Below are 25,260 nucleotides of genomic sequence, written 5' to 3' on the forward strand. Positions count from 1 at the left end.
TCAAGTCAAGTTTGTTTTTTAAATGGTGCTTGGAAGATGCTAGTTAAACAGGATTTGAGGTGCGACTAAGTATTTTTATAATTTTTAAAAGAAAAGCTTCCTGTCAATCTTCATCATTATGCAGGGTTTCTTCAGCTAAGTTAAACATCTGCTCCCTTCCCACCATTTTTTTTTTCAACACTCTGAAAACTCCCTGACACTTCAGCTGTGTACGACAGCTTCAGAAACACCTAGAAGTTCTGCCAATTTGTTGTCATAGTTATATGTAACTATACAATTAAAGGTTATTAGTAAAACTAATATTAAAGAACATCAATAATACTTTAGTATGCATATAATTTGCTTTGCACCGGCTTTTTTCTCAGCACATACTCTGCTAGATCTCTCCCTGCAATTCACCTTCTAATTTTATCGCCTGAAGGACTCGATGTTGCCACTTCTCCACTGTGTTAGGTCAATTTGATTATCCTTAACCTATAAGGTCATCTTGTCTTTTGGAATTCCAACAGTCACTTTGAATACATTGCCAAAATACTCAAACTTTACTTAGCTCTGCACCAGGAGTCCAAGAGAGTTGTCAAATTATGCTGCCAAGAAAAAGATAACAGCAGATTCCCAGCCTCTAAATTCAGGCTTGAAGAAGAGGTTTAGAGCTAAACTGACTTTGGGTGGTTTGCCCATGTGCAGCTCACAGTGTGAAGAACATCAAGAATGCAGAGATATAATGTAATTTCCTAAACCAAGCAAGGGCATATTAACAGATCTTCAGAACTGCCTTTAAGTTGATATGAAGCAGTAAGATTTCATGTCTCAATAAAAGCAGTACTGTTGTACTTTATTTTCAAAAACACTACTATCCTGAAGAACAAAAGAGAAGGTCAATTAATTCCCTCACTTTGACATCAAGAGACTCATACCACTTTAATTACTTTGCCCACGCCTTATCCGAATTGGGCATGTTTCAAAATAGTTCTAGCGATGTATGGACCAAGACCATGGTTACGTTAATTGAAGCCTTCTTGGCATTTCAAATCCATAAAGCATATACGCAATGTATAGAAGTTAACTTACCACACAGACTCCATGAACTCAGGATAAAGAGTTTTATAGTCATTTTCAAAATCAATCCAGCGTCCTAATCTGGTAACACTGAACTGTTAAGAAACAAAAACACACAGATCGAAAGGCATCTTAACATTAAAGATCAGGATACATTTCCAATTTTTATTCTGTAAAACAGCTTAGTGTTCATCCCATATCAATGAAACACATCTATGAAATATTTTACCCTGACAATAGTTCCAAACAGTGTATTTAAACACGCAAAAATATGCAAAGAATGAAACTTTGAACATAATTATTTGGAACCCAGGTCACACAACAGGCAAATGTGTTCAATGCTACTAAACAGAAACCGCACATCATTTGGATAATTCAAATAGAAATGATGGATCATTCGAGGTTCAGCCAAGATTCAAATGCCTGAAGATTGCTTCTGACTGCAGTGGTCTTGTTTCTATATTTAAACCAGTCGCAGAGACAGTGAAAATCCAGAACACAGACTATCAGCTTTCACTTTTATGAAAACACGATGTAATTCGAAGACAAAGAAGTGCTGAAAGAAACTGATATGTCAACTAGAAGTTATCAAAATTATTTCAGGGCAAACCGCCCTCTTTGACTTCCCAAAGCTATGACAGGGCTGCCAACAACCACAAGGTTGACAGGTGTTAGTCCCCGTCTCAGGACACATTATGGTCACGTCCGCTGGCACAGAATATGAAAACTAATGAGTACTAAGCTAGCAATGGGATTCACTGGACAAGTGGCACTCTTGCTAAATTTCACAGCTATCAGAACCCCTAGCTCTGCAAATAACCAAGCCCAGAGACACCTGTCCTGATACTGTTACCCACAGATCACACAGAATGTCAAACTAGTAAAGTGAAAACAAAGCAAATGAATTATCTCACCTCTATATTTTCACATAACACCTGAGCTTCTGAAATATATCGGTTTTGCCTCTGACCTTTAAGTCACTCTGACATTCCACTATTAAGATCCAAAGCCTGGGACTGATTAACACAAGGATCCATGACATTGGAGTATTATGTTTGGTCTCAGCACTAAAAGATCTTACGCATCCAAGGAACCTTTCCTATTTTTTCATAAGGTTCGAACATTTGCTAGCTCCAGTCAGAAAATAAACACTACCTCCAATAGGAATGTTGGGAATTCCTCTCCTAACACTATTCCCAAATATTTTACTTTATTACCAGCCAAACACAAACAAGTAATTTAAATTTCATTATTTTTATTCATAATCTGAAATATATGTCTGTATGTGGAAATAGACACATATACATGCACAATTTTATGCACAAAACAAAATACAAAATCCATTTACCATCCAAAAGACTAAGCATTTTAACCTTTCAGCACGGCAAAAATACCAGTTGCTGAAGAAAACAGCAAGTTAAGAGGAACTATGGAAAACAAAACATGAAGCAGAATGAATCTTTTTATTTTTATTTCTAAAAGCAACAAAGAATCATTGATGATGATTTTGAAATGCAGTATTTCAGAGTGTAGAATGAATGATTATATATTTGGGGAAAAAACAAAAAGCAAAAAAACCCAACCCTGTGCTTTTCATCCAGCCACTCACTCAGATTCAGGCCACAGCTATTCTAACAAAGGCAGCTGTAGTTTCTTTGGATACTGACCATAATTTTAAAACACTCCCAAGGGCAAGAGGAAAGTGACACTCAAAAAAGAAATTGCTATTTCAATCAAAAGGATTACAGTAGGACTAAAGAACATACAGAGAAGTGTGATGTGGTAGAACAGCTTCTGCATGAGGACAAACTAAAGAATTAGGACTATTCTGCCTAGAAAAAGAAATAACTGATGGTGAAGATAAAGATTTACTGGACACCATGATTTTATAGAACTACAGTTCTTTAAATTATGTTTAAATAAGCAGTAAAATACTTTGATACAGACTGTTTATATGCCATCAGTATACCTAGATTCAAAATGTATCTACATAAATTCACAAGGGAAAAATCTGTTAGGGATTCTAAACCAGTGGGGAAGAAGAAATAACAAGAAATCCTTTGGCCTAGGAAGACTCTGTGCCACAAAGGCTGAAAAAATATGGCCTGTTCTTCCACTCTTCCTTTCAAACTTGCTATTGTGTTCTGTCACTGTAATATAGGGGCACAGCTAGGAAAGCACCTGGGCCACTCCTCAGTTCCAGAAAGCCATAGAAAAGAGTCATCACTTCACAGACATGTCAGACTGACAACAAATACAAAGTACAGGGCTAGATGTACTTTATTCTGACCACACTGCTAAGGAAAAAAAAAATTAGTATCATCAGGTCCTATGCACAGGATGAGTATTATTCAGAATTAGAAAAAAACCTGTGCATCTCTAAGAAAATATCTAACCCACCTACTTGGAACAGCTCACCAACCTAAAGAGTCTGCACAGAACAATGCTCTCCCCATCACTATACTCATGGGATGCAAAGTTTAGACCAATATTCTCTTGGAAGACTGAGGGTTTACCCACACACCTATTCTGACACAAAATCAGATGCTAGGCCTTCTGCTGTTCCAGAAATGCAAGCTATAGTCCTACACTGGCAATGAAAAGACTGAAAAGTGGGGGGTCAGAAAAGCAGGGAGGTTAATGTACATTTCCTTTATTGGTTCCATTTGAAACACAATCAAAGTCAGATCTTACATTCAATTTTCTATACAAGAGAAGACATGAAGAAAGAGATAATTTGTTCAATGTATCTATTAGATGTTCCATATACCTATTAGTTGTTCAGTGTTATCTAGTTAGACACTTTGAGCTCCAGGCTACCTTAAAGTAACCTTTTCTTGACATCACAGCCGCCCTGGCCTGAGCCACAATGTTGCTTTCTTTGTTCCCCTTTCAGGATCACCAGTGATAAACACTGTAGCTAAAGACATGAGATTCATGCACATAATCAAATGGACAGAAGGATGAAGTTCACCCCAGCTGAAAAACTTCCACACAGATACAATTAGAAACCTACTGCAGAACATGCACCAAGTCTTTACTTGCCTCCCATTCCTTCGAGTATCTCATCACAATTCCTCTGCACTGGTTGTTGTATTCTTCAATCCCCATCTTCGCCACGTCCTCTGGCCCTTTAATGCCTAAGGTCTTGTCAATCTCATATTCCTGGGAGCATTGAAGACAAGCAGACAAAAAAAATTCACACTGTCATCAAAAGCTTTCAGGATTTCCCTGGATAGTTTATTTATGTTCTATGCATTCTAATGAGGCTAAAGGGCCTCCTTTATCCTTTTGAGATTTCATGAGTAATGCACCTGAACTAAGCAGATATTTCAAAGGATAACCCTGGTGTGATTGTTTCTTTACTATCTTTAGAAAAAGGAGGAAAATAATTTTTTTTCTGAAATACATACCACATAAATACTTGTTTATAGTAATGAACAGAGTGCCTGGAGAAGGGCAGGTGACCAGTAGAAAGCACCTAAAATCACCACACACGCAAAAGCCGGAGCAACATACCAGACAAAGAACTTCCATTTCTTTTAGCAACAAGGCAAGGCACAAGAGCAACAGAAACATGACTGATAAGCAGGTAACAACATGGGAATGAGGAACCAACAGAAATATCTGTAGGCAGATTTATTACACGTACCACCGGTAAGCCATGGCAATCCCAGCCAAATCTCCTGTCAACATGAAAACCACTCTGATGAGCAAATCTGGTTACTATGTCCTTAATGGTTCCTGCAAGAATATGGCCATAGTGTGGAAGCCCAGTAGCAAATGGAGGGCCGTCATAGAAGTTAAACCTACAACACAAACCAACATTCTTAATTAAATCGAAAACTGAGCATCAATTTTTCAAACAGAATATCTGTATGCTTATGCTTCTTATGTCTTACTAGTACATCAATTTCTTCCTCTTCTATCATCAGTCAGCACAGGTATCACGTTAGCAGCAGGACTAAAGGGAATATTTCAACTCATTAGTTCCTACTGATTGCCAGTTCTACCAAGATTATGACTGAAAGTACCAGCATGCTGCTCCACAGCTGGCAGACATAGGAAAGAGTTCTCCTTGCTTACCTGCAGATTTCTCTTATAAACCCACCAAGCAGGAAATTACAGGTTTATTACTACTGTTTGAACACTGCTGATTGTTCACCAAGTGAAATATAAACAGTAATTGACAGGACAGCAACAGTAGCCAAGACTGCTATCTGCAAAGGGAGCAGCTGTTGTTCTTAGAACCCAGGCAATTAAAAAAAAAGTAATTACAGCTAAGCCAACCTTGCATTGTCTCACACAGTTGCTACAGCTCTTAGCAGATTCTTACCTAGGTCTATTCTTTGATTGCTTTAGGCATTCCTGGAAACAATTAAGATTCTTCCAGAGCTCCAGTATCTTCTCTTCCTCGTTTGGAAAAGTTATGTTTTCTGGAACTTGTTGAACCATTCTTTCCCAGCAATGAACAGAGAAGAGAAAGCACGTATTAAAGAAATAAGAAAAAAAAATGACTTCACAAATACATTTTATTGTCTTACAAATCCATATCACCAAACTACATGTCAGTTTTTCAAAGAGCTTGATTCAGCGTAGACATGGAAGCAAGAACTATATTCCAAGAAAAAGCCTAATAATTCTGACAGACTAGCACCAAAGTTTTGTGACAGGAAAAGGATTCTCCATTCAACTATGGTCATTCTTTTTTTTTTGTTATGCTTTTATTTTTGTATACTATAGAAAACAGTCAAAGGGCAATTTTTTTTAGGAAAGTTTCCAAGTTCAAACTGACCTTTCAGCATCAGTTTGTGAACTAGTGAAACAAACTTTAAGCACAGGAACTAAAACTAGTGAAGAAGAAGCTTCTTTTTACTGTACATCTATTCCTACCATTTAAAGGCTTAAAACAGCATTTTTTCCATCTAGCTAGGCCACCATTCTCAGATGCTCCTAAAAGCAGCTAGGCTTCAGATAGCATAGTTGAAACACATTGCAATGAAAGATGAACACGTGCGGAAGAACTCTAACAAAGATATGGCAAAAAGGTTCCAAGACCTCAGCCGGGCATCTTGAAAAGCTCTAGCTTCCGGAGTACTGGCAAAACTACTAGTCTCTTTCTAGTCTTCCCCCCACACCCTCTTCAGTTTTACAAGGATGTCAGAACTAAGTCACAAGGGGCTACTTCTTGCTGGCCATTTCCTGAAGGTCTTTTTTTTATTTGGCAGATTTTGGCCACCAGAGTCCAAAGCCATTCTTCAATTCTGTGTAAGTCTATGAAAATCGCTACAAGCAAAATTATGTACAAGCTTTCTTCACAACACAGGGAAGAGAATTCTCATCATCGTAAACACACAGCAGGGCTGCATGGTGTTCCAGACCTGCTAGAAGATTCAAAGAGGTCAAATTTCAACAAAATGCTACAGCAAGCATTAAACAAAAGCTCTGTGGAATACAGATATTTAAGACACAAGTTCCATAACATAAGAAAACTGGTTATGAAGGTTATAATAGATGACTGCAGCAAAGAAACAAGCTCTCCTATCTCTAACTTCAGTGCTGCTGTTCCTGAGCATTCACACCAGAACGAGCCAAGCACTACATGTTAGCCTTGAGTTTCACTTATCATTGTAGAATTGCAAAGCAATGGCACAAGGACTGAGTCTTCTGATTTACTCAGGTTTGCCAAATAGCAGCCATAAGCAGCCACAAATGCAAACACAGGAAGATGATACTTCAAGTTACAGTTGACACGCTGCTTGGCAGTGCTAAAGTTCTAAAACTTTCACATGAAACCCAGAACACCACAGAACTTGCTAGCTCAATGCTTGTACCCATATGAAAAAAAATGCACCAAAATGAAACCTACAGACAAATTCCACCATTCATACTTTTTGTATTAATGACAGATCATTCTCCCCACTACTAAACTCAAATTATCAAATAAGACAAGAAATTCATTGAGAAACCCACAATCTGGTACACAGGCAACACAGCAGCTGCAAGGGAAATCATGAGCTGACAAGAAACACGTGGGCACAGCCTGGATGTATTCTTAAAAAGGTAATGACCAGTCTTAGCACAGCGAGTTACAGTACACGCAACTTGTACGAGGGTTTTCATCATCATATCTGAAAGCACTCCACAAAGCACTAATTAGGGCATGCCATTTCTCAGTAATTTGATCACAGCCCCAAGATCACAGCACCAGAGATAGGTAGAGATGATAAAAGAACTCAGCCTTAAAGCTTATTTCCTACAAGCCAGTTGACTTGAGGACTAAGAATCTGCACATTTTACTTAGATGAAGCTCAGCCTTCACAATTTAGAGATAACTGCAAAGATTTTGGCAACTGGTCCAGCTGTCAAGTCCCTATAATCTAATAAATTAAATATATGGTTGAGGTTTAGTCTGTAACTGTGACTGGGCTATGGAAGCTGCTCACGTATCACAGATTCCATGCGTAAATCACAGTATCACTTTTGGCCCATTTCTACCAACTGAAGCACTGTATGCACAAACCAGTGTCCAGTAACCACAGGGCACAAATTAATACATGCTCTTATCAATATTAAAAGAGAAGTTAATTATGTCAGAATTAGGAAAAAAAAAAAATTACTGATAAGAGTTATGTAACAGTCACTACAGGTCAGTTTTTTCACATTACAGAACAGAATTTCAGACAGATTTACTTAGAATACAAACCACATTTAAAAATCTAACTATGGTTCAACCTCAGCTGAGCAAAAAGCAGACTTCTGTGTTCAGGAAAAGCATAATCAGTTTATAGGCAGAGATATGTATAATTCCGTATACCTACAGCAAAAAAAGTTCATTACTAGGTATGAAAATCTAGGTATTTTAAATCAGAAAAAAAAAAAAAGAATCAAGGACAACTCATTACATTGAGCACAGACTGAGTGAAAACACCACAAATGATGTTACAGAAATTACACAAATGCATCTAATAAAACAACACTTTTGGACAAGACTCCAAATTTACAGACAGATTAGGAAACATAAGGGGGTTTTTGTTTTCTTGTTTCTCTATTCATTTTCTGCTGACAAGAAGTGTTAAATTTTTAAGACAACGCACCATTGGGGAACTTTTTTTTTTAAAATGTACACTCACTTTTTGTAAGAGATAATAACATTCAATAGGAAAGGCGTCAAAGTTTGTAGATTGTACGACAGCAGTCTCAAACTTATGCTGGGCTTCTTATCTAGAAGAAAAAAAATAAATAAGCATTAAAACCTTAAAAGCAAGTTAGAATGTGGGGGTTTGCATATTAAGATTTAAAAAATAAATATTTAATTTTTCAACAGAAATTCAATAAAAATGCCACTATGAACAAAGTGAACCAATATTTCAGAAATATGTTGGACTTCACAAACGTCACAGAGTTAGATGATTAAAACAAAGTGGATTTCAAGATATTACTCATTTTGTTGACTGAGAAACTGAAAAGATTAAGAACCAGTATGAACTAAAAGTGCACAAAGGGTCTCCTAATTTCAAGGGGCTTATGATCTGTCTCTTATCCTTGTTCCAATCACCTTCTCCCACAAACTGTTCTTTAAGAGACCTATTCACAAACTTCCCTCCATAAACTAGGAGGAGCCTCCTTTCTCAATCTACAGATGCCTTCCCCAAAGTTAAACAATGGGCTGCTTTACATACACACAGGACTACGCTCCCCATTCTTACTTTTTTAGGTACTGAACTTTGAGGCGAGGCAATTTCTGGGGGAACAATATTCAAAACTGTTCATCTGATAATCGAAAACATCTCTTTTAGAATGGATGGAAACAACCACATTTAAAATAAAAGAAAGGAGGGATGCGAACAGAATGCTAAGCTACAGAACGCTAAGCTACAGAACAAATGTTGCTTCTGAAAAATCTTGTGCTAAAGCATTACATCAGGAATAAGAATGCAACACTAATCAAAGACCTGAGAACAGGTAGGAGAAAAAACCCAAAACAATCATGCACACCTGCCATAACTAGCACTTTACATGAACCACTAAATAGCTGGAAATGCAAGAATAAACTTATTGTAAAAAAAATAAAAACTGAGCAACCAGTTTTCTTCTCCAAAAGCACCCACCCTCATGGCCAGTCTCCCTAACACTGCAATTTGTAAGTATAATTACTTCAGGAAAGAATTTTAAATGTGGTTTTCTTCAAAAAAGTTTTGATGGTAACATAGAAAATTTATATTTACACCTTATTCATAGCAGACTGCTAATGGCCTGGCTATTCCATGTTCTATTTGATGGGTCACAAAACTGAGGAGTTACAGACTTTTCTTAGTGAAAAAGTGAGCAGATCAGAAAACTAAACTGGGAAACTAGGAAGCGACAGTTTCTAATTTCTAAACAGGTAAACGAAGTCTACTCAAGCTGAGCCTGATACTCGAGGATAGATTAGGGAAAGCATATGCAGATTAATTCATATCAACATATCACTCAAGATGAAACACTACACAAGGTGGCTATAGCCCTTCTGTCCCCCAGCAAGCAGTGCTTCTTTTTGTGCTGAAAATCCAACTAAAAGATTGCTAAAACAGTGAGTGGACTCATGAATTAATCTTATGTTTAGCCACAAATATATTTCATACTATGCAAGAATTCAGTTTTACCCCATATCTCATGATGTCTTAAGGAATTTTTTTCTGTTATCTTCATACTACCTGGATTAAAAGTGTAAAATTTGTCATTGTGCAAAAAAAAGTCTAGGTTATTTTGAAATAACTTTGAACTATGTATTTAAAAAAATCAGAAACTAGCATCAGTTGAGTTAGCAAAAACTGCTGTTCTGTGCCAACTAAATTCTGCTATTACCTGGCAGTTGCTTCCTAAGCATGTCACCAACAAAACTGAAAAAATACACTTTCTTCAGTTTCCAGAAGGCTCGGGGGGGGGGGGGAGCTAACATTTGATGAAAATAAAAACATGAAATCCATCACAGCTGCACTAATCAAAAGCATGCCTTCCTCAAAAATTTCCCCTCTATTAGAAGGGTGCTGCAGTGGAATGCTTAAGACATATTACACATTGCAAGGCATCTTAGGTTCTTCATTCAACTAATTAATGACATTAAACCTTGATAGGTATTAAACTCTGCAATAAATAAACTGGTTAACCTTTAATAAGTACCTATCTTAATCACTAAATTCCAGAAAAAGCCAAGAACCTGTATAGCACCCAGGGAAGTCTAAGAGTAAAATATCTTATACACAAACATAACATTATAGATACAGAATACAGTAGCTCTAACGCCTGAAAAAAAAGGCGCTAATAAGGTCAAAACTCAGCAGTGGAGCAGCCAGCCCAGCCGCTTCCCCGGTAAGGCGCTCCACAGCTCCAGGCGGTGACAGGCGAGGCACCGGCCGGGCCACAAACCGCGCCGGGCCGCCCGCCGCTGAGCAGCGGGGACAGGCAGCCCGCCGGACCGGCACCCAGTGTACGAGCCACGGGCTTTCTGTGACACCCTGAAAGACACCGCCCGGCACCGGCGCCCGCACGAAGCGCCCCCGAAAGCTCCGTAAGGCCGCCGGTGCCCCGGCGCCGCCCCTCCCTCGGGTCTCCGAGCCGACCCCCGCCTCCACTGACACTCCCCCTCGGCGGACGGAAGGGGATGCGGGGGGCTCAGGATAGCGGCCCCGAGAGCCGGGCCGCATCTCGCTGCCGCTCACCTCAGCACCGCCCGTCCCGCAATGATGCAACCGCGCCCGGCAAAGCATGACAGGAAGCACCGCTGGGCACACCCGGCAGCGGCGGCCAGTCAGCGCGCGGCATACTTAGGGTGCAATAAGGCGGCCTCCCATTGGGCACACCGCTCTCCTGGAAACGCCAGGTCACGGCGGCGCGGGGCAGACCGGGAAAGCCTTCCCGCCCCCCCCCCCCTGCGCCTTCTCATTGGCCAGGGCCGGGCGGGGAGGGTAAAGCCTGCTCGGGGGTGATGGCTTACGTTGCGATGACGGCCTAAAGGGGCTTTTTAAAATGTCCGGGGGTTGCCATCGCTGCGTTTGCGCAGAGGGAGCGCAGCGCCGTCGGCTGTAAGCGGCTACCGGCGGAGGAGTGAACCTCTGTGCGGAGGAGCCCCAGAGCCGTGACCCGCCGTGACGCTGCTGGGTTTGGGACGCAGCAAGTGAAAACATTTTCCCTCGGCCCCAGGATTTCCTCTCGCACACGCAGAAAAGAAAAACCTCTGAAAGCCTGAGGGTGAAAAACCCCCCAGGAGGGGCTTCCAGCAGCGAGGCCCAGCCTAAACCCTCTGCCTAGAGCGAAACCCCAGGCGGGAGCTTTGCTGGGCTTCCTGCCGTGACTGGACACCCAGCGCGTCCCCAGACGCATCTCGGAAGCTTGACCTTGCCTCCGTTAAAGGAATACTCTTAAATATGCAGAGATACTAGCTCTTAAGACGGTATATACAACAGAAGTCTCCTCCTCTACTGCTGCGCTCCAACTAGAAAAAGAATAAACTTATAAATGGGTTCCCATATGTCAAAGGAAACTTCAGAATTTCAGAAAGTATTATTACTGGCTGCCAACCATTGCATTGTGAAATTATAAAACATTTCCTTCCACCTACAGGAAGTGCTGAAAACAGCTGTGGAAAGGCTCTGGGCAGTGAAAAACGGAAGCGAGTCCGGGGAGGTGATGGAGACAGGTAGGCGTTCTGGCCTGCTCAGCTGCACACCTGAACCCCTAACCAAAACAGATCGGGGAATGAAGTTCAGATCAATAATGGCCCGAGCAGTTCAGCTGCCTCCATGTCAGGATTTTCAGTTGCTCTTCAAACTTCTACGCCAATACCAATGTAGGTAATCAATAAAAGCTAGCTTTTCATCTTGATGTTCAAGACTAGGTGCAAGATCAACTCACTGGTCCGTGCAGGTCGGTGTCTGTCTGCGGACAAGGGACATATCCAGATGCGGTGTATCATGTTAAACAGAATTCTCACCTACACAAAGAAGCACAACATTATTTTCTACACCAAATGTTGTATGTTACTCTAAAACAGCCAGAAGTGGAACTCGGTCTGCATCAAAATCAGAGAAACAACACAGAAAATGTGAACAAGGCCAGACTAAGCAGGACCGGGAGAGACTGGGCATGTGTGCTTGCCAGGAGAGAGTCTCCAGTACAAACATGATGCAGAGATTCCTGCCTGTGTGGATCCGGGATGTCCTGACCCAGGAGGGAGAAAAATCTGTTTAACCCATATTGCTTTCTAATGCATCTAAAAGCCATGAAAAAACCCGTGACAACTCAGAACCAAAAGGAAGAGGACTTGGATTCTACCAAGCATTCCTTCAGCATTCCTTCAACTGAGCATTTTATTTTGTCATGGTTTGGGTTTTCTGGTTTTTTGGGTTTTTTTTTAAATCTAGTAAGTGTGATTCAAAATTGAAGACAGGTAGGTAAGAGAGAAATAAAATGCAGAAAAGAAGAACTAATTCAGAGATTTTATTCATCTCACCATTATGGACCTTCTCTATACCCAGAAAGCTTTCCTCGCTAAGCAGACAGATGGGCATTACTTCCAGGAAGCCTTGCATTTAAGTGGGTTCTGTTAATTTAGTTTGAACTTTTTTCCCCAAATAGTGTAAGTATACTTGAAAAAAAAAAATCCCAAACCAGTTCAGACCACTTCATAAGCGATTTCTTTATAAACATACACTTTACCAAATTTGAAAGCACTGCAGCCTCCCCCTGCTTTCACATTCCTTCAGATTACAGAGGTTGCATTTTTTTAGACAACTAGAAGTTGCGCTTGCTCCAGTGCCAACTCCTTCAATGTCGGAGTTTAGTTTATAAAACATATAGGTGAGAAGGTCAGCTGACTTTGAATACCATATAACTTCTGAATGGAATTTTAAACAGTGCTTAAAAATATGTACTCTTAAGCAATTAAATACAGACCAATGTTGACAATTTGTTGTTGACAATGTTGACTCTGCAGTTACCACACATGCAGATGTTCACCTTGTTCCCCCGTATATTTTGTACTTCTTTGTCCTTCACTAGTAAATAAACTGTCAACTATGTGAAAGTCTCCTGTCCTTATTCATGCATGGCCTTTAATCGGAACCATTTGGGCCACAACACAGAGCAGGTTTTTCATAACCAAATTGACCATAAAGAAGGGGTGAATAGGGAAGTCGCTGGCATACCTAATAGTGCAGTAATTATGCACAGAGCAAAAAAAAAGGGGGGGGGGGTTGAAAACCAGGGGAAATTTGTAGCAGAGGGATCAAGGCCCAGCACGAATAACTGGGACAGTCCCCAAACTATAGGAATAAGCGTCTCTATTTTTTCACAAAATGCTGTTTAAAAAGCACCACTTCATCTGAAAAGGTTAAAAGGAAGAAACAAAACCGCAGAAAGCGTCAAGAGGGGACTCCCCTCCAGCTAAATGCCAGCTCAAACCTCCTCACACCCCGACTCCTCTCCCTGCTTCAGGCCGTGTCTGGGCCTCGGCCAGGCCTCAGCGCCGCCCTCCCCGCGCCTCCACGGCGGCGGCTGCTGCGGGCTGAGGACCGGCTCTGGTCGCCCCTCCGTCGGGGTTGTGCCGCTTATCGTCGCCGGTCAAGCGATGGGCACCCCACCACGCCCCAGCCGGAGAGGGGCAGAGCGGGGAGAAACCCCATCGGAGCGTGTGTCCTTCCCCGCCCCGACGCGTGAGGCGGCCCCCCGGGCCCCTCCGCGCCGTCACGGTGGTGGAGGCGTCCTCTCCCCGCGCGTCGAGGGGGGAAGGCGCGGTCAGCTCTCGCTCAGGCAGGGGCACCATTTTGTGGACTATGAGCAGGAAGATCACTGTTCCGCGGGGATGACACCGGCCCCAGTCAGGAATTACCGGGGAAAGGGGGCAGGAGGCGCTGGCACAGGCCGCTGCAGCTTTCCTGCTCTTGGTCACGGGCCCCAGAGCGCTGCTGGCTCGGGGCGCCCCTTTCTCTCCCGCACCCTCGCCGAGCACCGGCTCTCCTCGGAGCCATTACGCCTGCCCAACTCCCGCGCCGCTCCGTCGCCTCACAGGCGGCTTAAGCACTTTACGTACTGCCACTGCAACGGAGAAGAGGGCAACCGCGCTTGCGCAAGGAACTGAGCGCAAAAGGTGTTCGTGAATAGAAGATAAACAAACTCGGGCTCCCGGAGCGCTGAGCCAAACCAAAGCACGCCGGGCGAGGGGGGGGGGGAAGATCCCGGGATTAACCCGGGAGACAAAAGCGCGCAGCCCGGAGTGGCTCGTGGTGGCACAAAGCGTCGGCGCTCACCGGGCACGGAGGGCGAGGTTTGGCAAGGACAAGCTTGCTCAGGAACGGCTGTGCTCTTCGCGCCCCCCCCCCGCCGTGGCGACAGTTGGACTGCGCCGGGCTCTATAAATACGGGTTGTGTGGGTGCGCACAGTCAGTCCGCGTGGGGCGGCGGGCGGAGCGCAGTCGTTGGGGTGCCACCTTCCCCGCACCTTCCCCTCATTCGCTCCCCTGCTGGGCCTTCCCCCGGCCCGCCGTCCCCCGGCGGAGCGCTGACAGCCCGGTAGCGGCCGGCTGGGGAGTAGGCGAGACCATCTCTCCGAGGCGGCGGCTTGAAGCTGGTCAAGCTGCCCCCCAGCCCGCTGCCCTTCAGCCAGGCTATGCGCTGTAAAGGGGCTCCGCTCAAGAAAAAAACAGAGCGGATCGTGAAAAGGTAGAGGCGCCCGGGGAGGCCCCCGCGAGCGGGGACGCCGCAGGGCTCTTAGGAACCAGCAGCTCAGCGCAGGGGAAAGGGGGAGAAGGCGCACCGGGGAGGCGACAGCGCTGGACTTGTTCGGCGGGAGTGTCCCGGCAGCTCTCCCGGCGGCGAGGAGCATGTGAGAGCGACGGGCCGCGATGCTACGACGCGCGGAGCTGATCGTGTGCGGCAGGGGTGCCCGGCGCCCCCCCTGGGAGCCCGCCCGCGCCGAAGGGGTGCCTGGAGGCGCTTTCCCGCCGCCGCTGAAGGGCGGCGAGCCCCGGCGAGGCGGCAGCCGGTCGCGCTGGCCCCCCGGACGGCGCGGGAGGCACCCCGGCGTCTCTCGGAAGCTGCTGGGAAGCCGCACTTACAGCCACTACCAGCACTGCCAGCAGCAGCAGCAGCACTGCCGCGCCTTCCGCCGCTGCCACCGGCCCGCGCGGCCGCGGGTGCTGCTCTCCCTGCGGCCCGTCAATGTCCTGGGCCGGCGGGCGCCGGGCATGCGGGCGCCCCGTAACACCAACCAGTTCCTGATGCGGGAGAAGTACCAGCTCATGCACCTGCGCTCGGACTCGCTGGGCACCGAGAGCGGCGGGTCGGACTGCGAGATGGATCCGTTGGACATGGACTCCTACCTGGGGGCGCTGGAGAACGCCCGCGGGGCGCTGATGGAGTTCGCCGGCGAGACCGGCCCCGCCGCCCGCTCGCCGCCCGCCCCGCACGGTACCGGGAGCAGCGTGCCCGCGGCCCCCCCGCAGGAGGAGAGCCAGCAGTACTTCCCCTCCGAGGACGATGTGATCGAGAGCGAGCTCTTCATGGAGAGGGACTTCGACGAGTTCTGCAGCAGGATCGCCTGAGCCCCCGCAGACGGGCGCTGTCACGGACGCACTTGCTCCGGCTTTCCCTGGCCGGTTGTAGCGGGGAGAAAAAAGTCTGCTGGCCGCGAAGCCTTTCCACCTCGGGGGGGTGGGAGAGGTTTATTTATTTCTCAGCCACCCCTTTGCGTTTTTGTCGGGGGGGTTGGCTAACTTTATAAATGCGTGTGTGTAAACGGGGGGGGGGGGAACCCGCACCTCCCTTGTAAATAAAACGAACTTTTCTGAAGGCGAGCTCGGAGCGAATCGTACTTTGTTCGGGGAACCGGGGGCGCGGTGGGGGGTGTGCCGGGGCAACCGTTGCCCCTGGCGGGGGCGTTGGTGAGAGCAGGAGGGAGGGGACAGCGAGTGGCCGGGGGCGGGGGGGGGGGGGGGGGGGGACAGCGGCCCGGGCCTCCGCCATCGGGATGGGGGATGGCTTCTCTCGGGCTGTTTACGGCCAAAATCGGCGCGGAAAAGTTTCAGGCGTTCCTGGCTCTCGCCCCTGTGCCTAGTTTCCTACGGAAAAGTCGTTTAATTATCGCTGCAAGCGGAGGCCAGCCAAGGAGAAAAGCCAACTAAGGGAAAATGGCCCTTGATAGCCCAACATGGAGGGTGGTGTTGAGGGGGTGGGGAGGGGGCGGGAAGGAGCTGGAGAAGAGCAGCAGTATGAAAACAAACACCTCCAAGTGGTGCCGGGGAGGGGGGGGGAAGCCCTGCTGGCCCGGCCGGGCTCAGCTCCCTGCAGCCCCGCGGGGAGGGCACACACCGAAGCCATCGATTCTGCAGCTCTTTACAATTCCCCTCCTTTTAAGGAGTGCAATCACAGCCGAGTGGCACTTTGGACACGAGCTACCGATTGCACCACCGTGCCATTTTTCTGCTGTAATCGGAGCGTTTTCATGGCTGCCTTGTGTTTATGACAACAGGGGTTTATTCCTGGTTTACCAACTACAGCAGAGGGAGAACTGTCTAGAAAGAGATTTAAAGGGCCTCTGCACACCGAAAAATGCAGATGCCTACCAGCTGAGCCAAGTTCTCCAGAGATCCTTAGCAGTAAGTTTTCTGGTTTATACCAGGGAAGAGAGAAGGTAAAAATAAAACTCACCCCATCTCTAAATAGGGAAGGAGGCGGCATCAATTCCAGCTGGTAGAAGACTGGTTTGAAACAGTTAAAACTTACTTTACACAACAGGTAACTCATTCCTGGAACTTGTTGCCACAGGAGAAGATAGGGGCAAATTGTATCAACTGGTCTGAAACAGGATTAAGCAAATTAGTGATGACTGACAAGCAGACATGACAAGGGAACAGAGTCTGTGCTGGGGCAGTAAGAATACAGAGGGGACCGTGGAAGCGGCTGCTCACTCAACCTTGTCCCCGCACAGCCCAGCCTTGTGCCTGCCAGCGCTGCTGGAGACACAACACCGGGCCACAGGAGTCACACCAGAGGGTAAGAAAGGCCCTGGCACCCCGAGTACAGCATAACTATAGCACCCTCGGATCTGCACAATCGTCCTTGGATCATTTTTCCACGTGCCTCCTTTTCCCTTCGGCTCCCCGAGGGCTGTCACGTCCCTTGTGCTTTACCACCACGTAAAGATGTGGGGCATGGTGTTTGTAGAGTTGGGAAAGTTAGCTACCCCTCCTCTAGTGCCTGCCTGGGAAATCAAGAGCACATCTGCACTCATACATCAGAAGAGCAAATTTAAGGAGTGCTGCTGATTTGCAGATAATGCCCTTCACAAATACAGACACAGAGATGGGAGTTAATCATCCTTATAAAGGAAACCCTATTTTAAGGCAAAATATTTGAGATTCCTAGTACATCAGTTGCAATCCTATCAATCAAATACAATGTCCAAAGACACCGTTTTCTTCACCTTTCCTAAGAAACAAAGCTGCTGAACACATTAAGACTCACATCATGTTTCTTTCATTTGGAAATAGCCAAATGGTCCATACATGTAAGCTTCAGGCAATACAGTCCATTTGTGGGATACTACTGGCAACAGCAGGTTTGTATTGGAACCAGGCCTATATCGGGAATTTTACTCAATGGGAAGCCGTCCTAGAAGAGAGGTGCAGGGAAAAACCTCTCATACAGGTAAATGAAACCTAAGTTCGCACCCAGAAAAACTGCAAAGTTTTGGTCTTCAGCAAGCTTGTATTTTATTAATGAATCTAGATCTGTAGTAACATGTTAAATTAATAGTTTGAATGCATGTTTTCTTTTTCTTTTCTCCTGACTTGCTATTCAAACAGGTATGACAAACTCACTTATGAACACTTGCTTGAAACTTGGCTTTCGTTCTGTAGTACCGCTGGTAAATTTGCATCATAATATGAATCTGCTTGAACACAAGGAAAGTAAAGCAGGAGTGTAAATTAATAGAATAGCATAAGGAAATAATTACAGGTCACATACTGCCTGACAGAACTATAGAGATACCTTGTATTTTCAAAGTGAGCCCTATGTTCTCACCACTAGACAGAGTGGTTTGCCATGATCAATCCATTCGGGTTGAAGCCACAGATGTACACCTAGCCTTCTCCTCCCCACCTCCCAGGGTGTCCTTCTCCATTGACTTCTTCACCACTCACCACCAATTCAGACTGCAGTGCCCTGTCCCGGATGAGAACATCAGACAGTCCCACTTCGGTCTGTTCGTCATGGAAGAAGGAGGGAAAGAAAGATGATACAAATGGGATTCCCCATTTCTCCTTTGCGTCAGTACAGAACCGAAACGAGCATGTGTTCGGCCACACACCAAGCAAAGCTGATACCAACACTTTGAGTGAGGAATCCTCAAAGTGAGGATCAAAATGTATTGCCCTTCACCTCCATGCTCTCATATTCACTTTCTCACTGTACACTTACGGAGTTACCCTTGCCTCCCCAGCAAGCCTCTATTCTCTTAAAGACCTTTTCTTGGTGTGTTACTTGTATTACTTAGATCTGGCTTATTCGTAATTTTTTTCCTGTTTCCTTCCTTTATCACTTGAATTACAAATTTCTTAAGTGTTTGGAAAGTACCTGCCTTGATAACACCTTAGTATTAAGTTTGAAAGCACTTTACAAAGATGAAATTCAAACCATAACAAAGTTAGTCAACATCAAAGCTGGGAAAAGAAACCAAAAGCTCTTACTTCAGAAGATCACTGATCAAGCCACTGGCCAACAAACTCGCTCATCTTCTCCAACTTTACAATGGCCGGTTTTACACGTGCACCGTCTCTGTCTGAGCATTTCTTGTGCCCCGTGATTCATACACACAGGTGTTGAAGCAGATCACAAAACTACAGGAATAGTTCTCAAACTGATCAAGGATATCTTTGAACCAAATCTATTTCATATTTTGAATCCTTAGAGCCTACATTTTGCTTTTTAAGTTATTGGCTTGATTGCCATTGTAATCTATTAGACTGTATTACCATGACACATTGAACACCAGCATTTGTAGAAGGAGAGGTAGATGAGAAGTATTATCAGTCCGGAAACAGATGCCTGTGCTATCAGTCACACCATAACTGCTGTATGGACATGATAAAACCTTAAGTATATGACTGTAAAAACAGCAACATTTAAAAAAAATATTTCCACCTCATTTTCATTTTAAAATATTCACCAGAACAGGATTTTTCTCTTAGAGCCACACTTCTCATACAGGGGAGCTTGAGAAATTTAAACAAATTTTACTAACAGACCCTTATATATCAAGTCATTAAATCACTGAATTTTTGTTATGAGTAGGGTTAGAAGTCACTTGTAAAGTACGTGTGAACTACTTGGAAGTCCAAGGTAAATGAGAGGAAAGACTAAGGCCTACGCTACAGAGAGGCTACGTTGACGCAGCACAAAGGGTTCTGTTGTAACTTGTGTCGTTTATTTTTATGGTCAGTCTGTGCACAGGATGACTTAGGATTTGGTAAGCTTACCTGGAGGAAAAGGGCTTAGTAATACTACGAAGGAGGCAGAATTTCCCTTTTATTATTCCTTACTGAAGCTTCAGCACATTCTGTTGAGCGTGTAGATAAGCAGTTTGTATGGCTGCATAATTGTTTGAAATCTCCAGCAAGGCAGAAGCAGTACTTTTTCTTGAGGAACAGGTGATGCTGCACAATACCTGGAAGGCTTTTCATCACATTCGCTAGAAAAAAAAAATTAACCATGACTGGAAGAAAACTGTCACCCAGTCACCCCTCATTTCCAACAGTGCATTTGTAATGGATCTGAGGAGTCTCAATTCAAATGTGGGGTATAAAAAGGAATTTATTTTGAACTGTCTGCTGTAATATGAGTGACCATTTTTCTGTCATATGCTTCAATTGCATCCAAATGTCTCTGGTTATTTTTTCTTAGCTCTTGTATTCTTTTCAAGACAAAAACTGATGGCTAATAAAATTCACATTTAGCCTATTTTATTTTTGCTGGGTCAGGAGATGCTTCTTCACCATAAAAAAAAAAAAAAAAAAAAAACACAAAAAACCCCACAAACTTTTCTTGAAAACATATACACAGTTTTGTAAAGACTGCACTAGTTTCTCATCACCCAACAGGTGACGTTTTAGAAGGAGAGGAGACAATATTCCTTCAATATCCAATACAGTATCTTAGCCATTTATTGAGCTACTTCTGCAACTTTCTGATCTTTGAGTTGTTTTCACACATACCAAAATAAATATAAATTTGGGAAGCATTAATTTACAAGCAAAATGGCTACATATACAGTGCTACTTTGGCAGATTTACCAATTCCTACCATCTTTATCTTCAAGTCAGCTCCCTTCTCTTTCCCTTTGTACTTCCCTTATCACTATCCACATACACATAGTTACGCTAGTGGTCATGAGGTGATTACACTGTATTCTACCTTTCTATGTAGCCTCTGAAAATATCTTTTCTTACTCGGGCTCAATACCTACAGTAAAAATGAAATATGAAATTTTTGCATAAGAAACCTAAGCATATTCTCAAGAAGGAAAACAAAAAATGAAAGAATCCCAACTGCAAACCACACCTCAGACTCACTGGTCATCCAGCCCTAAAGAAAGTCATTTTCAGGAGATCTTTCTAGTGCCTCAAAGACCCTAAGAAAAGGATTATACTGAATAATGTTCTCAACTCAGTTAAGAGCATCAGGTTTAAGAAATTAAGATATACTTTCAGAAAAATAGTGAGAGAAGTCCAGAACCTAGACACAAATTCTAATAGGATTTAGGAAACTACACTTATTTCACATTCTGGGTAGGACTAGAAATAATACTATAAACTGTAGTGTTTCTTTAGTGAAAAAAAAAAAAAAATCATCATGTGTTGCACCATAAGCACATTCCTAGCTCTTGAAGGAAGCGGAGGCATGGCAGTGCGCTTCCTGCAGACTTCTTAGTTATTTTGTACAAACAGTCATACATGGTTTTAAGGGAAAAGAGAGCTTTGCGGCTTGTAGGAAATTAAATACAAAGTGCAAGTCCTGGGGAATCCTCCTTTTCTGTTTTTCCTACAGAGAAGCCTGTGGTTTCAAGGGACTGCACCTACTTCAGGCAGGTCCTTCCAAGCCCGCGTCCTGAGAAGCAAATGGAGCTAGGGTAAAGTGAAAAGGCCTGTGGAAATTCAAAGTAAAATACGCGTAACATTTGAGACAGTGGGATTGAAGCTACCTTAATTCTCTATTTCTTTATTAAAATTGGGGTGCAACTTACCATCACTTAGGGCCGTATCGCTGCTACATCATATCCGGCTACGACATGCTAGTTTTAGCTGTGAAACAAGAAAAGTAAAATACCATGCAAAGAGAAGCTTCCACCTAAAGCGCAAAAAATACTTTTACATTTCATATTATCTTCAATATTAATGAATCTCCTATCATGAAATTTTGTAGCAAAAAAGATCAAATGTTGTATGCAATTCAGAACGAGGCAATTAGTTCAGAATAAAAATTTTGTTTATGTTAGTCTTCTGCTTCTACCCCTCCTCCTAGTCTTTCTTCAGGAAAAGAAACCCAAAGCCCAGCAGCAACAGATTTAAACTGAAATAAATAAATACACTCTCTAGCAGGATTATTCCCAGCCAGTTAAATGTCTTTTTCAGAAGATAAATACTTTATTTAATAGCAACAATTTAACCAAAAGTTGATTCAAAATAATTAAAATTCCAAGCTCCAGAACAGCTCTTTTAAACATAAGCCAGCAACTTCTGCCAAGAGAGGGGAGGGAGGAAAAAAAAAAAAAAAAAAAGCCGCCTCTTGACATGCCCAAGCACATCGGCCAGGTTCAGAAGTTTCAAACTGAAAGTACTGCAGAAATACTGTCCTCCCACGTCCTCCCAGCATCCCTATGCACTCCACTTGAGAGCCCAGTCCAGCTGGAAACTGAATCAATGAGCTTTGTTTCACTAAGGGTAGAAAGCCCCAAAATATCATGGTAGTATGCTCACTACTTGCAAGGGTTCTTGCAAGAGTCAAGTCAGTGGTAAAAAATTTAATAGTCATCTATCCCTAACAAATGAGTCAGTGCAGCAGTGCTATCTGCTGCCAAGTTAAGGGCAAAAGTAGAGTTTTTCCTCTCTGTTACTATCACGGACACCCGCCTAGGCCAGCATTTCCCTTTTCTCTCCACAAATGAACTCTGTCATTCAGTTCCCGTCCCTAATTAGCCCAAAAAGCAGCAGCCAAGGTTGTGCTGCTTCCAAATCTAGGCCTGCTTCCCTGCCCTTTCCAAACACCTCTTGTGCTGTTTCTGGAGTAGTACGCCCACTTCCCATTTTGGGAAACATCAGAGAGAAAATTGTTTGCCTCCTGTGTTAATATAACGCGTTTCCACAAGATTTTCAATACAGAGTTCGATGGAGCAAAGTCACTTCTACAAAGTAGTGATTTAAGTCCATTACTTAAGTCCATTTACTAGACCAGTGAAAGATGCTACTGTGTACCTGCCATGCACAATGAAGTTGTCCTCTGTCTATCCACAGGGCACACATTGTTGATCATGGAATCTGTCAGTAGAAGCATGAAGACAGATGGTTACAACACTACTTTAACACCTACTTTACGTCTTACTGCATTTACTGTGGTTCAAATGTCCAGCAGTCTTTCTGCATGGGAAACCCAACAAAATCATATTCAAAATCTACTGCAATGTCACATCCTTTCTTATTTACCAAGTCAGGACATAACATACAAAACTGAGATCAGTTCAATCAAGTCAGACCAAAAGCTGGACTAGCACACTGTCTTCAACATTGTCTTGTGAGACTGTAAGAAAGAGGAAGGGCATGGCACAAGTTACAAATATACAACACTTTCCCCAAATGCTCTTCCAAACTGTAACTATTTCCATCCCAGGGAACCTTCCAAGTCAGATGTGGCTCCCTACATTCAGCAGTGCTCAGCATATTTCTGTTCCATATACCACTTCGCGCTCTCAACACAAGCAGACCTTTAATATCCTTTGCAAATAAGCTTCACAAGTCTACCACGTATTGCATCGAGTACATGTCCTGACTCTGCTGGGCTTATGCAATGTCTCCAAAGTTCTTGTATTAGAGGAGGTACTGAACAGCTAGCCTTTATCTAATCTCACTAATGGCTTTGTAACCTCTGTCACATCCCAAACGGGCTCTTTTCCAAACTGAAGACTTCTAGCCTAATCATCTCTTTCTCACACTGATCAAGCGTGTGATCCGCACAGAATTATTGCAAGGGTTGCATCTCCTCTTGCAGACTTTCTAATCAGTTTCTCTATATGAGTCACTGATACTATCTAAAAATTTATAATAATTTAGTCTCTGCATTTTGTCTTGTAAGATTACAGGTGACTTGTACTTGAAAGTGTCTTGTACCTAGAAAGGTCATCTTATAGACCTGAGATTACTTCATTGTAACCAGAAGTTATTTGGGTTGTAAATTAATTTTACAATAGATCGATTGCAATGAATTCAATGTCACCCTTTTTTAATGGAACAGCTGCCAACAAGATGTGTCTCAAAAACCACAACTGAATCTAATTTTAAAATAGAGAAAACTTAGGTTCAATATCAGGAAGGAAGGAATATTTCAAATGTTGCAATGTTTCCCAAGTAAAAAACTTCCTGTGGTTAACTGAATGTGTCAAGATAGATTTACCAATTTTTATGTAACAACGTAAAATTAAATTCAGCAGTTTGTAAACAAAAAGTACTTGCTTCCAAATTTGAAAAAAAGCAGAAAGAAAAATAAGATCACAACTACTCTCTGGTACTCCTTATTAATACACAACTATAGACAGAAAAACTGTTTTAGAATGATTTGACAAAACTTGAGGGAGAAAAAAAAAAAGGAGGGCGACATTTTCCTGTCATATTACAGTCATGTCACTACAATCTCACCTTGTGGAAGAAATGCAGTGCACATCTTAGTCCCAGCTAAAATTCACCCTTTTAAACAGCAAGACTATTGAAGCCTGTTTCCAGCAGGCTTATGCCTCGTTGTTGACTGAATTATTCACAACATTTTCATCACAATTCTGCATGACAAGCTCATCCCTTACTGATGACTGTCTGAAAACTGACATAGAAGAGAAACTTTAACTGAAGTAAATCTGGGGCTTTGTCTTCTGTATTTTCTGATCCACAGGTTGAATTCATATTGTGTTCTTTAATACAGAATCAGTCTGTCTGTGTATTTTTCCCTCCTTGGAACAGAAATGATTGGTGTGTCTTACCTTTGAGATGTCTACATCTCTCTTGGCTCCAGAGATTATTATAAGGGACAGATAACAGGACACATGCAACACCATGATCCTTAAGAGGCAAAGCTGAAAAAGAAAAATAATCAATAATATATATTTCAAAACATTTGAACTGGTATTATTCTGTAACTTGTATTAAAGTACTTCCAGTGTTAAGCTTTACAAGCACACACAAAAAGGTGCTATCCTTACTGAAAACTGTATATTACTATGTTAATATTTGTGCAATTTTGTAAATAGATTATGGAAGAATTTTGCTTATTTACTCTTCTCAGACAAGTAGGGTGGTACACATCTGTGACTAACATTAAAACATGTTGGAATAGCTTTAATATTTCAACTGAAAGTGTTACCATCTGATTACGTATAAAATTAAGCAGAGCACGATGATGATTATTGTGGTGATTTATAAACAGCATTATGACAGTTATAAACATTGGGTTTGGGATCCTACCTAAGTTCACATTGCTCCCACAAATGTTATCCAAAGGGGAAAAACCCCCAAACACACACATCCCAATGAGCTGTTTATTCTTACCCATTGACATTAACATTGACCTCTACCAGTTACTAAGTTTCAGAGGTAGGAACATTCTCACTTTCGTCTCAGTATAATATATATACACATTGCACCAATGTCAGTTATCCAACTGCTAACCAGCTCATTACCTGGTTTATATCATAGTTTAGTCCTCATCCATTTATACCAGCACTCAGTACCAGCGAAGCTGCACGTGCATAAGTAAAGAAAAAAATTTAGTAGATCTCACAAATACTAATGAAATACTGGATTAAAAGAGAACCTTTTATTCTGATTACTGCTCAGTTCAGTTTTTCTGCATCCCTATTTAACAAACCCATGTTGTGAGAAAAGGCAAATCATCTCATGTTTCAAGACC

General features: G+C 43.1%; 1 protein-coding gene, 1 long non-coding RNA gene and 1 other non-coding gene across 6 annotated transcripts in view; all 3 read right to left on the reverse strand.

The window, feature by feature from the left end:
• The window catches only part of IARS1 (isoleucyl-tRNA synthetase 1), a 108,944-nt gene extending 94,842 nt beyond the window's left edge, over positions 1 to 14,102 (reverse strand). The window contains exons 1-7 of one of the 4 annotated variants that reach the window (XM_075762777.1): positions 13,928 to 14,102; positions 11,953 to 12,031; positions 8,193 to 8,283; positions 5,396 to 5,515; positions 4,712 to 4,868; positions 4,105 to 4,224; positions 1,072 to 1,154 (exon numbers count right to left, since the gene is read on the reverse strand). In XM_075762777.1, the coding sequence (XP_075618892.1) occupies positions 1,072 to 1,154; positions 4,105 to 4,224; positions 4,712 to 4,868; positions 5,396 to 5,515; positions 8,193 to 8,283; positions 11,953 to 12,013 (632 nt within the window). In that variant the 5' untranslated portion in view covers positions 12,014 to 12,031; positions 13,928 to 14,102. Of the gene's footprint in view, positions 1 to 1,071; positions 1,155 to 4,104; positions 4,225 to 4,711; positions 4,869 to 5,395; positions 5,516 to 8,192; positions 8,284 to 9,906; positions 9,966 to 10,760; positions 10,927 to 11,952; positions 12,032 to 13,557; positions 13,571 to 13,927 lie in introns of those variants that run through there. The other 3 variants (XM_075762779.1, XM_075762778.1, XM_075762776.1) reach the window with 3 other exon arrangements.
• LOC142603274 (small nucleolar RNA SNORA84) lies at positions 7,470 to 7,604 on the reverse strand. Its single transcript, XR_012837164.1, has one exon. It is a non-coding gene; the product is annotated as a small nucleolar RNA SNORA84 (small nucleolar RNA).
• Positions 14,103 to 17,607: 3,505 nt separating the features above from the next.
• Positions 17,608 to 25,260, reverse strand: part of LOC142603247 (uncharacterized) — a 28,352-nt gene continuing 20,699 nt past the window's right edge. The window contains exons 4-8 of the long non-coding RNA XR_012837144.1: positions 25,031 to 25,089; positions 24,335 to 24,427; positions 21,338 to 22,628; positions 18,088 to 21,201; positions 17,608 to 17,986 (exon numbers count right to left, since the gene is read on the reverse strand). This is a non-coding gene — a long non-coding RNA (uncharacterized LOC142603247). The remainder of the gene's footprint in view (positions 17,987 to 18,087; positions 21,202 to 21,337; positions 22,629 to 24,334; positions 24,428 to 25,030; positions 25,090 to 25,260) is intronic.

Source organism: Balearica regulorum, chromosome 10, assembly GCF_011004875.1.
Source record: "Balearica regulorum gibbericeps isolate bBalReg1 chromosome 10, bBalReg1.pri, whole genome shotgun sequence".
Classification (NCBI taxonomy): Eukaryota; Metazoa; Chordata; class Aves; order Gruiformes; family Gruidae; genus Balearica; species Balearica regulorum.